Genomic DNA, 20946 nt, shown 5'->3' with positions numbered 1-20946 from the left:
GCCATGTGATGGTATTTGTTTAATCCATTACCAAATCCATATGAAACATGGGGTAAAAGCCTGCTATAGATTATATTGATGTCTTTGTTAGTGAACCTGTCCAACATCAGAAATATGGACCGTCTGTCAGTTTACATAAACTGAGAATAAAATGGTCTCTGATTCATGATTTTATTAAAAACCACAAAAAAAGGATTGGGAAATTTCTGCTCCTCAAACAATCCCTCAATACACGTATTGATAGGATAACAGCTTTTTTAAGTTCCTGTATGTCATTGAAAGGTTTCTCATTCCAGAGTTATGACGATCCAATAATGTCCAGAACTATAAGTAGGCTAGTCAACAGGGTGACACTGATGGCAGCAGCTAGCTTTTTTACATAGATGAAAGGCCTGAGAATTGTTCCACAGCATCTGTGAGAAAGGCAGATTCTAGAATCTACAGTAAACATTCTCAAAGAACCGTGTAATACACCTCAGTTGGACTTGTGCTGCCTTGGGACAGGTGAAGGACAGTATCATAGAGGGACTGGTGTATGTAATCTGACTCTGGTCTGGTCAGGGGTGAGTCTGTGTACTCTGACTGGCCATGGGGTTCCAATGTTATAGTGGCTGGAACACATTGTGTCATAGCCTGTTGGAAGAGTTCCATGGTCGTGTAATCACTCATAAAGGACAACTGCGGGCACTGGTGGGCCACCGCACTAATGGGGACAGGGTCTGTCTGTCTTGTGTCTATGGTAGGTTTAATGGTGTCAGAAGTGGGATCTTGAGCGCTACTGTCTGTGGCTGTGTTTCTTCGGCACAAGCCCACGTTGATTTGAGGGTCTACTTTAGTGGTCTCTGTAGAGTCTGCGGTTGTCTTTGAAGGCCCTTGATTCTCCTCGTGTTCTGTGTTGAGGTGTAGACATGAGTCGGTGTTGCTATGGAGGTTGCTAACGGGAGACGTTTCTTCTCTACTGTCAACAATGTGCAGACTGTTGGCGTCCCTCTCCTCTTCTTCTAACTTCTGTCTGTTGATGGGCTCCAGGAGTTCCTATGAGAATCAATCAATCTTTATTGTTCCAGAGGGAAAAATCTAACAGCAACATGGCATGATCTTAGACATAAATGCAATAAATCTGTCATGCGTCACAATTTTCTTACCAGCTCGCAGACCCCATCTATTTTCTGGATGGCATTGCTGTTACCAGGATTAGGGATACTTGGCCAAAGTAGTCTCTTTGCTCTGAAAGTATAACAAATGACCATGTAATATTTGAAAGTTTCCATTACTTGAATTCCACTGGGCAACATTTAATAGAACAACACTAACATAAGAATACAGCTTTGACTTAAAAACATGACGACCGTACCTTTTTAACAACAAAGAACCGAGATTAACCACAAGTAAGAGTAAAGTTGCTCCAATAACGACCCCTGCTATCATACCACCAATAGACAGGGATACTGGGGAGGGAAAGCAGGCAGCACAGGTCCTTTAAATTAATACAAAATGGCATTCCAAATGTGGGATATCAGAGATTACAATACAACCATTGAAAGATCAACGCGCAAACCTGTTGACTTGGTTTCGAAGTATACAGCTGAGCTTCTCACTCCCATTCCTGCAGCAGTGAAGGCAGACAGCTGGACTTGGTACACAGTATTGCTTTGTAGGTCCACCAACTCGTAGCTGGTTGAACCAGCATCCACAGTGACGTCTGTTACAGCGAAAACAATAGTCAAAGTCACTGAAGCATCAGAATAAATAGTAGTAAGACCACAATAATCATTTTAAGGAAGTTGAGGCTTGAGCCTTTTGGGAACTAGACATGGTAGTAAAAATATCTGCTAGTGTGCAGGAAGTCTTAACTTCTAAGAATAACTACATATAGGGCATTTGAAAATATGTTAATAAATCCTCATCTACACACACTACCCTCAAATGACCATGTGAAAACAGGTTTTTAGACATTTTTGCAAATGTTTTAAAAATTAAAAACACCTAATTTACATAAGTATTCAGACCCTTTGCTAAGAGATTTGAAATTGAGCTCCGGTGCATCCTGTTTCCATTGATCATCCTTGAAATGTTTCTACAACTTGGAGTCCACCTGTGGTAAATTCAATTGATCGGACATGATTTGAAAAGGCACACACCTCTTTATATAAAGGTCCCACAGTTGACAGTGCATGTCAGAGCAAAAACCAAGTCATGAGGTTGAAGGAATTGTCTAGAGCTCCAAGACAGCATTGTGTCAGTACAGCTCTGGGGAAGGGCACCAAAAAATGTCTGCAGCATTGAAGGTCCACAAGAACACAGTAGACTCCATCATTCTTAAATGGAAGAAGTTTGGAACCACCAAGACTCTTCCTAGAGCTGGCCATGCAGCCAAACTGAGCAATCAGGGGAGAAGGGCCTTGGTTAGGGAGGTGACCAAGAACCTGATGGTCACCCTGACAGAGCTCCAGAGTTTCTCTGTGGAGACGGGAGAACCTTCCAGGAGGACAACCATCTCTGCAGCACTCCACCAATCAGGCCTTTATGGTAGAGTGACCAGACGGAAGCCATTTTTCAGTAAAATACACGACAGCCCACTTGGAGTTTGCCAAAAGGCACCTAAAGGACTCTCAAGACCATGAGAAACAAGATTCTCTGGTCTGATGAAACCAAGATTGAACTCTTTGGCCTGAATGCCAAGCTTCACGTCTGGAGCAAACCAGGCATCGCTGATCACCTGGCCGATACCATCCCTACGGTGAAGCATTGTGGAGGCAGCAGCATGCTGTGGGGATGTTTTTCAATGGCAGGGGCTGGGAGACTAGTCAGGATCGAGGGAAAGATGAATGGAGCAAAGTACAGAAAGATCCTTGATGAAAACCTGCTCCAGAGCGCTCTAGACCTCAGACTGTGGGTCTAGGTTCCAGTTCACCTTCCAACAGGACAACGACTCTAAGCACACAGACAAGACAACGCAGGAGTGGCTTTGGGTCAAGTCTCAATGTCCTTGAGTGGCCCAGCCAGAGCCCGTACTTGAACCCGTTCGAACATCTCTTGAGAGAATAGAAAATAGCTGTGCAGTGACACTCCCCATCCAACCTGACAGAGTTTGAGAGGATCTGCAGAGAAGAATGGGAGAAACTCCCCAGGTGTGCCAAGCTTTTGGCGTCATACCCAAGACTCGAGGCTGTAATCACTGTCAAAGGTGCTTCAACAAAGTACTGAGTAAAGGGTCTGAATACTTATGTAAAATGTCATTTCGTTTTTATTTTTACATTCGCTAAAGTTTCTAAGCCTGTTTTTGCTTCGTCATTTTGGGGTATTGTGTGTGGATTTAATAAATTATTTGATTTAATCCATTTCAGAAAATAAGACTGTAAAGTAACAAAATGTGGAAAAAGTGAAGGTGTCTGAATACTTTTCGAATGCGGATATTAGCCAAACTATAAAACAGTCTACACACTGTACTTTACTTTGCTTTAATTCTGTGAATACTCACTCACTGCAAGTCTCAATTGCCACCTTTTTGTGAACATCAAATGAATCAATCTTACTTTTTTCAACGTCTATCCTGTCATCCGGGCTCTTTGTGTAGTGGAGGATGTAGCCCAGAAGGAAACCTCTGGTGTCCTTCTCAGGGACTGATGTCCACTCCAGCACCATGGAGCTCTGGGTAACATTACTGCTGCTGATGTTCCCTGGGGCACTAATTGGGGCTGAGAGGAAAATACACTGAACATAATCACAATGCATTTATGAATAATTGGTGTGTGGGTGGTTGGTTGATTGGGACATGCAGGTACTCACGGTATCATGTACTCTATGCACACTGTAACAAGCTAGTAAGTATATTAAGTAGTTCCCTGTGTCTTTGCTTATGATATGTGTTTGTGTGATGATCAGATGTTGATTTGATGTTCCTAAATCTGAGGGTGGTTTTAACCTTCCGAATTTGTACAACTCGCCACCCTAGGATTTACTTGGGACATATAGTTAAATGCACTAAAGAGGAACAATGGGTACATATTGAAGATGTGCATGCTCACCACCAGAATCTTTTCATGTGTCTGTTTTCAAAAGATGGAGCTAAGAACATTATCTTCGTAGTTAAGAACACTATAACTACATGGGAAAAAATGTAACGGATTCTACAAAAAACAATATTACTTCCTAACAAAAAAAACTATGGAACAACCCTTGGATAGCTTTTCAGAATTCACAGATAAGGTGGAAAACTAAAGGCATAGAAACCGTAAAGGACGTTGTAATAGGAACCGTCACCCCAGTCTGAGGTCCTGAGAGCTCTGGAGCAGGTTTTCATCAAGGATTTCTCTGTACTTTGCTCCGTTCATCTTTGCCTCAATCCTGACTAGTCTCCCAGTGCCTGCCGCTGGAAAACATCCACACAGCATGATGCTGCCACCACCATGCTTCACCGTAGGGATGGTGCCAGGTTTCCTCCAGATATAATGCTTTGCATTCAGGCCAAAGAGTTAAATCTTGGTTTCATCAGACCAGAGAATCTTGTTTCTCATGATCTTTGGGTCCCTTTTGGCGAACTCCAAGTGGGCTGTGATGTGCTTTCTACTGAGGAGTAGCTTCTGTTTGGCCACTCTACCATAAAGGCCTGATTGGTGGAGTGCTGCAGAGATGGTTGTCCTTCTGGAGGGTATCCCTTCTCCACAGAAGAACTCTAGAGCTCTTTCAGAGTGACCATCAGGTTCTTGGTCACCTCCTTGACCAAGGCCCCTTCTCCCCTGATTGCTCAGTTTGGCCAGGCGGCCAGCTCTAGGAAGAGTCTTGGTGATTCCAAACTTCTTCCATTTAAGAATGATGGAGGCCACTTTCTTCTTGGGGACATTCAATGCTTTAAAAAATGTGTTGGCACCCTTCCACAGAGCTGTGCCTCGACACAATCCTGTCTCAGAGCTCTATAGGCAATTCCGTTGACCTCATGGCTTGGTTTATGCTCTGACATGCACTGTCAACTGTGGGACCTTATACAGACAGGTGTGTGCCTTTCCAAATCATGCCCAATCAATTGAATTTACCACTGGTGAACTCCACTCAAGTTGCAGGAACATCTCATGGATGATCAATGGAAACAGGATCCACCTGAGCTCAATTTCGAATTTCATAGCAAAGGGCCTAAATACAAACAGTACCAGTCAACATTTTGGACACACCTACTCATTCAAGGGTTTTTATTTATTTGTACTATTTTCTACGTTGTTGAATAATAGTGAATATGTCAAAACTATGAATTAGCACATATGGAATCATTTAGTTACCAAAAAAGTATTAAAATGAAAATAGATGAGATGCTTCAAAGTAGCCACCCTTAGCCTTGATGACAGCTTTGCACACTCTTGGCATTCTCTCAACCTGCTTCATTAGGTAGTCACCTGGAATGCATTTCAATTAACAGGTGTGCTTTGTTAAAAGTTAGTTTGTGGAATTTCTTTCCTTAATGAGTTTGAGCCAATTAGTTGTGTTGTGACAAGGTAGGGGTGGTATACTGAAAATAGGGCAATTTGGTAAAAGACCAAGTCCCTATTATGACAAGAACAGCTCAAATAAGCAAAGAGAAACAACAGTCCATCATTACTTTCAGGACCGCCACATGAAAGGAAGACCCAGAGTTACCTATGCTGCAGAGGATAAATTCATCAGAGTTAAATGCTCCTCAGATTGCAGCCCAAATAAATGATTCACAAAGGTCAAGTAACATATATCTCAACATCAACTATTCAGAGTAGACTGCGTGAATCAGGCCTTCATGGGCGATTTGCTGCAAAGAAACCACTACTAATGGACACCAAAAATAAGAAGAGACTTGCTTCGAACAAGAAACACGAGCAATGGACATTAGACCAGTGGAAATCTACCTTTTGGTCCGATGAGTGAAAATGTGAGATTTTTGGTTCCAACCCCCATGTCTTTGTGAGACGCAGAATAGGTGAACGGATGACCTCCGCATGTGTAGTTCCCACCCTGATGCATGGAGGAGGTGTGGGGGGGCTTTGCTGGTGACACTGTCAGTGATTTATTTACAATTCAAGGAAACTTAACCAGCATGGGTACCACATAATTCTGCAGCGATACGATACCATCTGGTTTGCGCTTAGTGTGACTAGCATTTTTCAACAGGACTAATCAAATTTTATTTGTCACATCACATGCACCAAATACATATGTAAACCTTACCGTGTGTAGACCTTACTTACAAGCCCTTAACCAGCAGTTAAAGGCTTAATGACTCAAAACACACATCCCAGGTTGTGTAAGGGCTATTTTACCAAGGAGGAGAGTGATGGAGTGCTGCATCAGATGACCTGACTTCCATAATCACCCGATCTCAACCCAATTGAGATGGTTTGGGATGAGTTAGCCCGCAGATTGAAGGAAAAGCAGCCCACATGTGCTCAGCATATGTGGGAACTCCTTCAAGACTGTTGGAAAAGCATTCCAGGTGAAGCTGGTTGAGAGAATGCCAAGAGTGTGCAAAGCTGTCATCAAGGCAAAGGGTGACTACTTTGAAGAATCTCAAATAACATTTTGATTTAACACTTTTAGTAACTACATAATTCCATGTGTTATTTCATAGTTTTGATGTCTTCACTATTATTCTACAATGTAGAAAATAGTATAAATAAATAACCCTTGAATGAGTAGCTGTGTCCAAACGTTTGACTGGTATTGTATGTAAATAAGGTATTTCTGTTTTTGAAATGTTTTATACATTTGCAAAAAAATCTAAAAACCTGTTTTTTGCTTTGTCATTGTGGAGTATTCTGTGTCGATTTGCTGAGAAAAAAAATGGTATTTAATCAATTTTAAAATAAGGCTGTAACCTAACAAAATGTGAAAAAGATCAAGGGGTCTGAATACTTCCTGAAGGCACTGTACATTTAAAATATGTATTTCAGACTCACATCCTTCAGTGAAGTAGGACTGGATGCTCCCATAGGTGCTCTCGCTGTTGTTGATGAACTTCAGGTTGCAGGTCTCTTTGTCTGGCCTCATGTGCAGAGTGAAGGTATACCTCTTATACAGCTCTAATGGCTCTTTAGTTCATACAACAACAAGAGTGGTTATAAATGGGGAAACGTCTTTCATCAAGGCAAACTGAAAGTACTGGTCATGATAATATGATGTATCAATCCAAATATGTGAATCCTCTGTTGTTCTGATGTTAACACAGGAGAGTGATGTATGTACCTTACCGTGCAATGGTATGACTTCATAATTGTTCTCATCCTCATAGAAGGACTTGTGAGCAGCTTTGATTCCTCTCGTCCACCACTCCACTGAGAAGCAGGAGTATGTTTTGATCAGGTCATCCACCCAGGAGACAGTAAAGGACGTGTTGCCATTGAATGTCAGATTCAGCTTCCCATATAAGTCTGTAGAGAGAAACCAAACAACACTTCATAGTCCTTTCTTCTGCATCTGAGAGATCTCAGACATCCACTTCAACAGACTGATACCATGCTGTTACACAGGAGAGCAACTAGTAATGCATTTCTAATGCAACAACATAACTTACTCATAATACTGCTCAAGCAAAATAGCGAATACATTCTGATGGCCAGAGTCTGATTCCTATATTGGAGGATAACATAACAGTTGATAGGTTTTTCTACCTTTGTCGTCCAGTGGCCATATAGTGCTCTGTGCTGCAGGTGAGGTCCCAGCCCCGTTGAGAGCTGTGATTTTGAGGTGGTAGGCTGAGTGAGACAGGGTCACTATGAGTAGGTGCCTGCTGGTGTTGAAGGTCTCAATAGGGTCCTCTCCTGAGGCTTTCCCCACGGAAACACTGTAGCCCTCCGCTAACTCACTGGCTGCAAACTACAGGACAATGGTAGGATCAAGCTTTATACAATACGTATTACAGCAACACCAGGATGGGCCTCAATTCGTCGGGGCATGAACTCTACAAGGTGTCGAAAGTGTGCCACAGAGATGCTGGCCCATGTTGACTCCAATGCTTCCCACAGTTGTCAAGTTTGCTGGAAGTCCTTTGGGCGGTGGGCCATTTTTGGGGGTGGGCCATTTTTTTCCCACACACAGGAAACGTATGTAGGTGCGCCTGACACCACTACCATACCCTGTTTGAAAGGCACTTCTATTTTTGTCTTGCCCATTCATCTTCCGAATGGCACACATACTGTACACAATCTATGTCTCAAGGCTTAAAAATCCTTCTTTAACCTGTCCCCTTCATCTACACTGATTTGAAGTGGACTTAACAAGTGACATCAATAAGGGATCATAGCTTTCATCTGGATTCACCTGGTCAGGCTGTCATGGAAAGAGTGGGTGTTCTTTTTCATTTTTATACCCCTTTTTCTCCCTCATTTTGTGGTATCCAATTGGTAGTTACAGTCTTGTCTCATCGCTGCCAAACCCATACGGACTCGGGAGAGACGAAGGTCGAGAGCCGTGCATCCTCCGAAACACAACCCAGCCAAGCCACACTGCTTCTTGACACAATGCCCGCTTAACCTGGAAGCCAGCCACATCAATGTGTCGGAGGAAATGCCGTACACCTGGCAACCGTGTCAACGTGCATGCACCCAGCCCACCACAGGGTTCACTAAAGCGCGATGGGACAAGGACATCCCATCCCAGCCTGCCAAACCCTCCCCTATCCCGGACGACGCTGGGCCAATTGTGCCCCGCCTCATGGGCCTCCTGGTCGCGGCCGGCTGCGGCAGAGCCTGGACTCAAACCAGGATCTGTAGTGGCACAGCTAGCACTGCCTTAGACCACTGCACCACTCGGGAGGCCCAGAGCGGGTGTTCTTAATGTTTTGTATGCTCAGTTTATAGTGTAGTGTGATAAACTATTCACTTTGATAAATGTATACCTACATCAGTTTACTCAAACGTACTATTTTCACATTCTATTAACATTTTTCACATTGTCACAAACTTACTGTTTTCACATTTGTATTTGAAATGTTCATATTGTAAGGTTAAGTTACTCATGGTGAAATTAATTACCTTCCATTTTATGATCACTAATCTCCTCCCTTTGGTTTGTGGACGACTATCTTTTACCATCTCAATGAGAGGCGTATCAGTAAGTTCTTAGAAAACAGAAGAAAATAAATGGACACATATTTAGCTTATTTCATGTTATAAATCAGTAGAGTGGACAATTGATTAAGCCTATTTTGGTAAGACCATTGAACAGATTTCTGGATCCCAGATTTTAGTTTTAGGTAAAAGATCAACTCACCGGGTGGGACTGTGAAAACCTCGCTCCAGGGGCACTGGGTACATTTGTTGTTGGCCACACACTCTATCTGCACCTCATAGGACAGTGAGGAGTTAAGATTACCCACAGTGCACCTATTTCTATCCTTGGATTGCACTGGTGGCTATAGAGAACATAAATGAGAGGTTAGGTCTGTAGAACTTATTTCTCTAAGGATTCTGCATTGGTCTTGTCCTTGTCTTGGACTACTAGGGCTGGTTTTCCTGACACAGATTAAGCCTAACCTTAGACTAAAAAGTACTTTCAAAGAAGCTTCTCCATTGACTAACCTTAATCTGTGTCCGGGAAGCCGGCCCCAAGAGTTTCACTATTTATGCCAGCTTGTTTCAATTCTATAATCTAGCTCTATATGAGCTGTAGGCAGTACATTTCATATCTGACTTTTGAACCCCACCTCTTTCCATTGCGGGCTGTTCAGCTCCTTGTATCTCACAGAGTAAAGAGGGATATATTTGGTCTCCTCCTTCCTCCAGGAGGCCTGGATATCCAGCTGTCTTGAATGTCGATTCAAGTGTACATTAGATGGGGGGCCGCATCGAACTGCAATTTTTAAGATAGGCTATGTGATTAATTATCATTGTAATACCGTTATACTAAACTCAGCAAAAAAAGAAATGTCCCTTTTTCAGGACCCTGTCTTTCAAAGATAATTTGTAAAAATCCAAATAACTTCACAGATCTTCGTGGTAAAAGGTTTTAACACTGCTTCCCATGCTTGTTCAATGAACCATAAACAATTAATGAACATGCACCTGTGGAATGGTCGTTAAGACACTAACAGCTTACAGACGGTAGGCAATTAAGGTCACAGTTACTAAAACGTAGGACACTAAAGAGGCCTTTATACTGACTGAAAAACACCAAAAGAAAGATGCCCAGGGTCCCTGCTCTTTTGCGTGAACGTGCCCTAGGCATGCTGCAAGGAGGCATGAGGACTGCAGATGTGGCCAGGGCAATAAATTGCAATGTCCGTACTGTGAGACACCTAAGACAGCGCTACAGGGAGACAGGAATGACGGCTGATCGTCCTTGCAGTGGCAGACCACATGTAACACCACCTGCACAGGATCGGTACATCCGAACATCACACCTGTGGGACAGGTACAGGATGGCATCAACAACTGCCCGAGTTACACCAGGAATGCACAATTCCTCCATCAGTGCTCAGACTGTCCGCAATAGACTGAGATAGGCTGGACTGAGGGCTTGTAGGCAGGTCCTCACCAGACATCATCAGCAACAACGTTGCCTATGGGCACAAACCCACCATCGCTGGACTAGACAGGATTGGCAAAAAGTGCTCTTCACTGATGAGTCGCAGTTTTGTCTCACCAGGGGTGATGGTCGGATTTGCGTTTATCGTCTAAGGAATGAGCATTACACCGAGGACTGTACTCTGGAGTGAGACCGATTTGGAGGTGGAGGGTCCGTCATGGTCTGGGGTGGTGTGTCACAGCATCATTGGACTGAGCTTGTCATTGCAGGCAATCTCAGCGCTATGCGTTACAGGGAAGACATCCTTCTCCCTCATATGGTACCCTTCCTACAGGCTCATCCTGACATGACCCTCCAGCATGACAATGCCACCAGCCATACTGCTCGTTCTGTGCGTGATTTCCTGCAAGACAGGAAATTCCTGCTATGGCCAGCGAGGAGCCCGGATCTCAATTCCATTGAGCACATCTGGGACGTGTTGGATCGGAGGGTGAGGGCTAGGGTCATTTCCCCCAGAAATGTCTGGGAACTTGCAGGTGCCTTGAAGAAAGAGTGGGATAACATCTCACAGCAAGAACTGGCAAATCTGGTGCAGTCCATGAGGAGGAGATGCACTGCAGTACTTAATGCAGCTGGTGGCCACACCAGACTGTGACTTTTGATTTTGACCCCCCCTTTGTTCAGGGACACATTATTCCATGTCTGTTAGTCACATGTCTGTGGAACTTGTTCAGTTTATGTCTCAGTTGTTGAATCTTGTTTTGTTCATACAAATATTTACACATGTTAAGTTTGCTGAAAATAAATGCAGTTGACAGTGAGTGGACGTTTGTTTTTTTGCTGAGTTTAGATGTTGTATGTAACAATATAGAGGAAGAACTGGTCATATCACATCTTCTGGTTGCATCACTTCCCTTCCACATAATGGAAGGGAAGTGATGCATGCTGGAGGTAATTAATATAAACATACCCAATTGTTTAGGTGAACCTCTGAAAACAGTCTTTGTGCAGCTCTTCAAATCACTCTTGTCAAATACATGAGCTGTCATGTTAAGCTTTTTGGACAGACGAATAGTCTGAGACGTCTCCGATATGTTTGCATGCATTTCGATATGTGTTTTCCTGTGAAGAATATCAAATTGAATAATATTTAGTAGTTAATTAATTTGACTTAAAAAAAAAATCTCTCGTCTTCAGTCTACAGAGCACCCTAAATGCAAACAATCAAATTATATAACCTCAGAGATACATTAAATTAGCCTTGTGTTCTACACTACTTACTGTTCTATACAGAGTGTGTATCTTTGTGTTTGGTGTTTTATAGGTGTCCACACACATTTCCAGCTGATCCTACTTAAGCGCAGATGTTTACCAAAGCAATCTAATTCACTGACTCCCTCTGAAAGGAAAGGTTCAAAAGAGCAAATCGATTATATTTCATTATAATAACATTTCATCAACCTCATCAACTGCAACTGAACCACAACTTGATTTTTGGAATAGTTGTGCCATTACCATGGGATGTGACACAGTGTCCACAACATGAAGAGATGTTCTTGCCCCCACAGGTCACTGAAATGTACACTATTGTCAATACATCATGTATCCTAACATAATAAACATTTAATGATGTTACAACGGAAATACTTTGTAAAATAAATCTCACATACTGAATGTGAAAATGTAAATGACAAACTTTTAAATGGTTTATTATGTTGTGCAGAGTGGTGCTATAACTACGGAAGGAAATGCACAGAAGGAAATGGTCTAATTGTTACAGCAATACCATATAAATTGTGTAGTGCTGTTACTGTAGCCATATCCTCTGGGTGCCAACTCTGATGCCTAAAATAAGATCAGCTTTGTTGCATAACACATGCAAGGGGGTGATGGGTCAATTAAAACACCTCTTACTTTTGCCGCCATCAAAAAAGACCACTGGACATACAGTATATATTACATGTAATATCAGATGTTTTCCTATTACCAAACCCTAATTGGTTGAGAACTTTTGTAGGAAGCGTGCACTGCAATTCTGTTGTTTTAAACTGTTTTGTCTGGAAAGGATAGTTGAAACGTACCTGGAGAAACTTGGAGAAGGGAAGAGAGTGGGATAACATATCCAAAGAGAACACCTAAACAAAGAGAGACAGCACCAGGGCTCAACATTAATGCTTGTCCCCAGGACAGGTCAAAAAAAGAATGTTGGACAAGAAGAATATAAATGTAAGTTGTCTGAATGGACAAGTTAAATAAAGCACACAAAAACGTGCACTCTTCTCCCTTCTGAATGTTGGTGAGGTGTAGCCTACAATGCTCCAAGGGTTAGTGCTGTCCGGGATCCTTGGGACATCCCTACCCCAAACCCTACCGCTACTCCTTTCCCTAACCCAGTGGCGTACAAACCATATTTTTTTGGGTTGGGGAACAGACAGTATTTTGCATTTTTAAGGATAATTTCTTGCAATTCTACACATATTGCCACGGGGCAGAGAGAAACATTTGAAATTTTCTAGCTAATCTCATGCTATTCTACACATTTTGCCATGCAGCTGAGAATTTAAAAAAAGATTTACAGCTAATTTCTTGTAATTGTAAAAAATCTAATCAATAGAGTAGCTTTTGGAGCTGACTGCCCGGGGACTGGGAGCACATAGTGTATGGTATGCTACAATGATAAGGCCTATAAGTTTAATTGTTTTTTGGGGGTGGGGAGGCCTCCTGGAGGTAGGTCCTCCTGGGCCCCAGCTGTGCTAGTCCAGCCCTGCTTATTTCAATTTATTTTCTTTACTGATAGCCTATTGGAGGAGAGATTTTGCTTGCTGAATGTAAAATAGGCTACATACGTGGAAAGGAGGAGACCATATTTTCCTAAAGTAGGCATATCTTGACAAATTACAACATATGTACCTTTCTGGACATTCTAAATTGTCGAGAATAGACCCAAACTGTTCCAAATAGTTGCATGATCAAGTCTAGGCTGTATGCTGTTATTTCGACATGAAACAAAACAGGACGTTTGAGTGGTTATTCAAATGAATCTACATCACTGCAGTTTACAGAAAATAAGTGTGAACTCATTTGATAACAAAAATACATTCCTCATTGCACTGTTGTTGAAATTGTCTTGTCTAAAAATGTAGGCATAGCCCCAATCAATAGTGGAGCTTTGTGTACCCGGGTACCACAGAGCGCATCCTGGAGGAACACACAGATCTGCTATTTTTTTCTTGCATTTGGACAGGTAAATATTTAGCCTATAGCCCTAATATTTAGCTAATGAATGGCCTAATATCTAGCTAATATTTACTTTATCTCTCCCAGCTGTTCACATGCAAAATAGGCAAATGGCTACACAAGCCTCTCCTCAATAGGCCATTCCTCTTCTTGCGAAATACCAGGAATAGCTAAAGAACATTTCAGTTTATGTGACAAAACAAGCAATATACAATGAGTGTACAAAACATTAGGAAAACTTTCCTAATATTGAGTTGGACCACCTTTTGCCCTCAATTTGTCGGGGCATGGACTCTACAAGGTGTCGAAAGCATTCCACAGGGATGCTGGCCAATGTTCAAAGCTTAAAAATCCTTCTTTAACCTGTCTCCTGCCCTTCATCTACACTGATTGAATTGTATTTGCCAAGTGCCATCAATAAGGGATCATAACTTTCACCTGGATTTACCTGGTCAATCTATGTCAGTGGTTCTCAACCCCAGTCCTCCAGTACCTCCAACAGAACACATTTTTGTTGTAGTCCTGGACAAACATTCCTCATTAACTCATTGAGGGCCTGATGATTAGTTGACAAGTTGAATCAGCTTGTCCGGGGCTACAATAAAAATCTGTACTGTTGGGGGTACTCTAGGACTGGAGTTGGGAACCACTGGTCTATGTCATGGAAAGTGTTCCTAATGTTTTATACACTGTGTATACTAGAGATTCATTGCACCAGAATCGCTGTGAAATATCTTTTAAATAACCAAAAATATTATATTTTCAGCCGTTTGAATCTGGTGTACAAAACCGAAAGTAAGACAAAAAACTAAACTTAAGAATGGGAAGCATAGAAATAGCACATATCATAACAGATCTACCACTTATTCAACTTGCTATAACTCACATACTGTATCTATGTAAATTTGGTTGGGTCGTCCAAAACTTTACATATTGCAGATTTAACTGTCGGGGAAAGTTGAGGAAAGAAAATGTGTTGGTGGGATAATTTTTGTCCAGTTATGATAGCATTGCTGCACTGCAAATGGGCCTAGTTGCATATCACAAACAGAAATGAGCACAGTGAAAAAGAAGACACAAAGGAATCGACAACCATTAGAAAAAATGAAAATAATTTGCAAACCTCTTGAGCAATGAGTATACGATGTGCAGGCTAAACTGCATTTGTTGTTGAATTACGACATTTAAATAGTTCCTATATTATGTTGCATTAGGCCTACATGTACATTGAAGTATTATTTGCAGCTGTCACAATGAATACACCCTGAAAGGTCTTGTGTTACCACCCAGGTAGCCTAGTGGTTAGAGAGTTGGGCCACTAACAGAGGTTGCTGGATCAAATCCCCGAGCTGACAAGGTACAAATCTGTCCTTCTGCCCCTGAGCAAGGCAGTTAACCCACTGTTTCCTGGGTGCCGAAGACATGAGTGTTGATTAAGGCAGCCCCTCTTTGATTCAGAGGGGTTGGGTTAAATGCGGAGGACACATTTCAGTTGAGTACATTCAGTTGGACAACTAACTAGGTATCCCCCTTTCCCTATTAATAGGCAGGATGCAGTACATTTCAGTCACTTGGCAGAGGCTATTATCCAGAGTGCCTTACAGTAGTACGTTTGCATACTGGTCTCCCGTGGGAATCTAACCCACAACCTCGACGTTGCAAACACCATGCGTTACCAACTGAAACCACACGGGACCGTTGATCAGGTGATTGACAGGTGTTGGATTGTAGGATGATAAATTATCAACTGTACTCTAGTGTAGATGCTCACCAACACTTTATAGTCATGTGGCGGCAGGTAGCCTAGTGGTTCGAGCGTTGGACTAATAACCGAAAGGTTGCAAGATTGAATCCCCGAGCTGACAAGGTAACAATCTGTCCTTTCCCCCTGAACAAGGCAATCAACCCATTGTTCCTAGGCTGTCATTGAAAATAAGAATCTGTTCTTAACTGCCTTGCCTAGTTAAATAAAATGTAGCCTACATTTGATCATTATTGGTGTTAGCTTGGATGGGTGCTGTGGATCTCCACAATCATCTGGGCTTGATCATGTGCCAAGTAATACACCCGTGTCACCCGGCGACTGGTTCAGACATAAAACATTCTCCATTCAGGCTGCAAAGGTTTCAATTTTGCCCTTAACTAAATTTAATGCTGAGAAGCCGGAAATAAACTGGAAAAATATTTTCCACCGGCTGCCTAGGAATAAGTCCTGGATGTTGTGTATTGCATTAAGCCAATCAGGTTGCAGCCGTCTGTTGTTTACTCCTGGCTGAACGCAGGGTGCAACACAAAGTAGGGCCACTCTAGATAGTGAGGTGGTTACCAGCTAGCATAATTCTCTGGTTTGTAAAGTTTGAAAAAGATGCTAGAATCCAACCTGAATCTCCACATCGTCTGCTAAAATATGCTACCCAATGTCATGCTTGGTGAGTGTAGACATTTATAAGTGAAAGTGAATCATTAATGTTATAAAAAACAAAGTTGAAATCAACTAGGATGGTGAACACCAAGTCTGTGTGCATGACCGGAGAGGCAATGGCATGACCACTGCTTGATAGATTGTTTACTGAGTTGCTACAGATTGTTAACGCAACGGCAGTGACTGGGCCATTGCTACAGCACTAGCCTGTGTACCAGGTTCTTTAGCTAACCCACTCCCTGTACTCCATGTCATGTATTTGTGCCAAAGACACACGGGCCTTTCTGCCATCTACAAATATGAACATTCTATCATTAATGAGCTCAGGGAGAACAGAGGATTTGATCCAATCACACTCATAGCTATCCCCCAATCACAACGATTATGCAAATATTAGCAACCGTTTTTTGTTTGTCTAGACAAAACCAGTCTGTCAAAAGTTGGTCGCGCACCATTAAATTCTTTAACTAAATAATACATATTGCAATTCCAACCATAAAACAACGTGCCTAGCTAACAGCTAAATGTTTGTTTTTAACTTTGTTATAAATTCTAAGTCTATTTTTGAGGATCCATATGTTGTCATGGAAAATATTTGTTATTTCCAACAACCAATGAGCTCCACCGTAAATCCAGCTTGACTTTAAAATTGCTGAAAGGCCAGTCTCTTCAGCAATGACAAGGAGTGGCAAGGAGTGGAATTCTAAATGTATGAAATGTTCCACGGGTGTAAAGTGCTTCAGTAAAATTACTTTAAAATACTAATTAAGTAGGTTTTTGGGGGTATCTGTACTTTACTTGACAATTTTTTAAACGACTTTTACCTCAATACATTCCTAAATAAAATTATCCATGCTGTTGGTCATTTTGGAAGTGGAGAGAAAATGTCCACAGGAAAGTATTATTAGCCCGACTTTTTGGGGTACCAGTAAGTGTTTGTCACGTGTGAATTGAGTAAAAATAAAAACCGGAAATACAAAAGAATATACAGACCAGCATACTGAAGGTCGAGTTAAAAACGCTTCCCTGTAGATTTTTTTTTCTCTGATGACTTCCAACATAGGGACAAAATCGGTGCGTACAGGTAAAGTAAGGTGAAATGAAGTTTGTTCAACATTCTGACAGTTCAAATGACCTAGCTAAAACTACAACAACCTCATTGGCATACAGTAAATTGGAGAATGGAGGATGGGATACACCATACGATAGATTGGTGTCGGAGACTGTTCAGGAATGCTGAGCTACATGTTAGAAACAAGTGTGTAGAACTTTATGAATTATTGAAAGATTATATTAAACCTAAAACAAACAACCAAAAAAGCAATATGATATGATGCAAAACAACTTGACTGTATCTCATAAACGAGAAAGTTATTTATTTTAAGCTAAAAAAAGAAAGTAAAGAAAGAAAGAAAGCTAAAGAGGCTGGCACTCAGACTATTACAGCACCACATTTACATGACAAAATAAGGTTACCCCAAATTCCATGATCGTCACAGCCCTACTGAAACATAAATATGTTAGTCTTACAATGTTATAGATAAACATGTCTTTGTAAGGTAGCTACCTTGCTTTGAAGTAGCCCACTTGAGCCATTTGATCCCTGAATTCATTGAATGAGCTAAAGTTACACCCAGTAGCTCTCCAGATGGAGGTTTGTGTTTATGTGTTTAAACAGTTGCCTAACAGTGCAGTTATTTAACTTTGTGGAGGCACAATGGCAGGAGGTAGTACATTGGATCAGCAGCCTTCCAGTGTCAATACCACAAAATGCTTCATTTTTCAAAGACACCGCCAATTATTTATCAGGGAAATGTGGTTAAAAGTCATGGAAAAGTCACGAATTACATTTGTCAAAATGTGTTTGAACACTGAGAAAACCAACTATCTTGTAAAAATGTGTCAGGTAAAAAGCCTTTTTATGTCTTAAAGAGACGGTGTTGTATTTTGAGACAGGCTTGAATATACAAAGAAGCCAATATGTATAGAGGCCTGCATTTTTGTCTGAGGCTCTGAATGGTAATAATAATGATAATAATTCATTTTATTTTTGTAAAGTGGTACATACAACAACATTTTCAGTCACCTTTTTTGGCCCATGGTATTACAGACTTTTAAAAAAATATATCAATTTACAAGACACTTGAGCTTTCGGAAAAGTAAAAAAACAATTATTCTTAACTTTCGAAAAAGTTAATGTCAAGCCCTGCCAACAGTTAGCCAAAACACACAATCGAAGATCATCATCATTCCTGGAACAAGTGACTACTTAAAATGTTATACAGTATACTCAGTATAGTATGAGAAAACAGTTCAAATTTCCTAGCTAAAACTACAACAACCTCATTGGCATACAGTAAATTGGAGAATGGACGATGGGATACACCATACGATAGATGTATTCTTCAGAATGATTGGTGTTGGAGATTTTTAAATTTGTAATCTGTAACATTTTCAAACATAAAATAGTGAGAAAAGTACTTACCAAAGATTAAATAGGGCAGAGGTTTATGGAGACAATGCATTGTTGCCACAGCATCCAATTCATAGTTGTGTTTTATCCCTCGCCTGGTTTGCTGTCTGACAGCCACGAAAATCTGTGGGAGTTTTAAAGTGACTTCATGAAAAAACAATGTGGAACAGTAGCTTACCATTTTTCATGTGCGTTCACCACCCACACACACACAGCGAGAGAGAGAGAGAGAGAGAGAGAGAGAGAGAGAGAGAGAATATCTATTATCACTAACACGACTATGGCTCTACAGAAGAACAGTTTCACTTCTTGAAATTCACAATATTTTTATGGATTTTGTTTTTCTTCTTCGTTTTTTCCAATGACTGAAATTAAATATATTAAGATTGGGTTATTTTTTTATATATAAAAATATATTTTCCAGATAGATGAAGGAATGCCGTTCCCACATTCTCAAAATAGTCTTAGTCTTAGCTTAATACAGTATGGTGCACCTGTTATGCTGTATGTTATACTTAAGTGTTTTCAATACACAGCAACTAACTGGATGAATTGACTACTCTGCTGTATTCAGAACAAATTATGGGTAGGAACTGGGTGTGGCTCAGAGCAAGACAAAGAAATGCATATTAGCCTAAGTTTCAGCTATTTTAGGATTTTTCTCTCTGCTTTCAAGGAATTGTATTGACAATTCTCTGAAAGACTTAAACAATGCCCACTGTCTTTGGTAATAACACAACACTGTGTGTGGTAAAAATATCCTTCTGTGCCCCAATGAATGGTGATATTAATTAGTGAGTTGTGTAAGTGGAGGGGACACACGGGAAAGAACACCTTCCTATAAAACACATCATCTCAACTGACTGTTCAACCAGCCCTTTTCAGGATTTCAAGATCATTGTCTTAGTGTTTTAATTGTTGCCAAATTGACACACCCATAGACTGAACTGTCATTACAGTGAGCACACACAGGAAGAGGCACATTCACACTTCACTGGCTTCAGTTAGCATGAAGAGACCACTACAGGAGCTCACGATCTCAGTCATCATGTATTAGACAGTAATCTACTGGAGCATGAACACTATACACACAAAGTGGAAAGTTGAGTTATTAAACTGTTCTATATTGTTCACATACTTACAATTAATACCAATACAGACCTAATGTTGTCCACCCAGTCCACCCAGCCGTTATTACCAAAGACAGTGGGCATTTAATTGTTGCCAAATTGACACACACCCATAGACTGAACTGTCATTACAGTGAGCACACACAGGAAGAGGCACATTCACACTTCACTGGCTTCAGTTAGCATGAAGAGACCACTACAGGAGCTCATGATCTCAGTCATCATGTATTAGACAGTAATCTACTGGAGCATGAACACTATACACACAAAGTGGAAAGTTGAGTTATTAAACTGTTCTATATTGTTCACGTACTTACAATTAATACCAATACAGACCTAATGTTGTCCACCCAGCCGGCTCTCTCTTAGCAATTGAGCCACGGGACGAGGTTAATAGATACTGACCTGCTGGGTGTCCCCTTACTTACTGTAGATCTGTTCAATTGCTAAAACATATTTTTCTGTGTGGCCATTCTTTTGCTGGCTGGTCTGGTATCTTGAAGCTTAAGCTTGAGCATGCTTGGTAGGATCAGCTATTTGTCCCACACTTGTTTCCAGTTAGTCAAAAATGAGAGATACATTTCCCTTTCATATCACACTTGTCAGTCTAACTAAACTGGGGTTTCATATAAGAGGAGATCACATACTCTGATAAGGTTCTGAGGAAATCAGCCATTTCCCTGCATAGTGCTCTGCTCTCTTCATTGTGAACTCAAATACTTCTGCATTAGCTTACAGGGGAGAATGAAGTAAAGAAATTAGTCATTTTACAGTAATTTTTTTTTTTTCCAAATGTTGTTATTGTAGCTGATCCACACGTTGATTGTCGATTGGTGGAAGAAATAACCCTGAAAGCACAGATTTTAATAAGGTAATTTAGGGTTAACATGTTTTTTTAATGTGGAACCCTGAAAATCAAATATGTTTTTAGGGTATCCAAAAATTGGGAACCCTAACCAGCAAGTATAAGATTAGAGAAGAGGACCGTCGCTGAGGTACTCAGTCAAGCAGGAAACAAATTTCTGCTCAATTCTTAACATTTCGTTTTTTCTCACCATTGTAAAAGTCCCCACCAAATATTGTTCTTATTAACCTGGAAATCAGTGACATGTTTTTGCATGACCTCAGCTCACATGTGGGTGATTAGAAAATCCAGTAGCAAGATAAGTGGGTTGTTGGATCTGTGTACGGTTCGTTTAATC

At 41.1% G+C, this 20946-nt stretch overlaps 1 protein-coding gene across 2 annotated transcripts; it reads right to left on the bottom strand.

The window, feature by feature from the left end:
• Positions 1-157: 157 nt before the first annotated feature.
• LOC115121487 (uncharacterized) lies at positions 158-20283 on the bottom strand. Of its 2 annotated transcripts, XM_029650589.2 has the most exons (16): positions 18627-20282; positions 12564-12617; positions 11998-12054; positions 11764-11881; positions 11453-11604; positions 9662-9807; positions 9229-9370; positions 8991-9076; positions 7629-7833; positions 7209-7388; positions 6918-7049; positions 3537-3698; positions 1559-1702; positions 1355-1448; positions 1146-1227; positions 158-1035 (listed from the first exon to the last, which is right to left on the bottom strand). In XM_029650589.2, the coding sequence occupies exons 1-16, from the start codon at positions 18793-18795 to the stop codon at positions 454-456; spliced, it is 2505 nt and encodes an 834-aa protein (XP_029506449.2). In that variant the 5' UTR covers positions 18796-20282; the 3' UTR covers positions 158-453. The 2 variants fall into 2 exon arrangements, with proteins under 2 accessions (XP_029506449.2, XP_029506456.2); XM_029650596.2 differs by lacking the exon at positions 3537-3698 and having other exon boundaries at positions 18627-20283.
• Positions 20284-20946: the final 663 nt, after the last annotated feature.

The sequence above is a fragment of the Oncorhynchus nerka genome, linkage group LG4 (genome assembly GCF_034236695.1).
Source record: "Oncorhynchus nerka isolate Pitt River linkage group LG4, Oner_Uvic_2.0, whole genome shotgun sequence".
Classification (NCBI taxonomy): Eukaryota; Metazoa; Chordata; class Actinopteri; order Salmoniformes; family Salmonidae; genus Oncorhynchus; species Oncorhynchus nerka.
The sequence above is the reverse complement of the archived record's forward strand: the minus strand, read 5'-3'. Positions and strand labels throughout refer to the sequence as shown.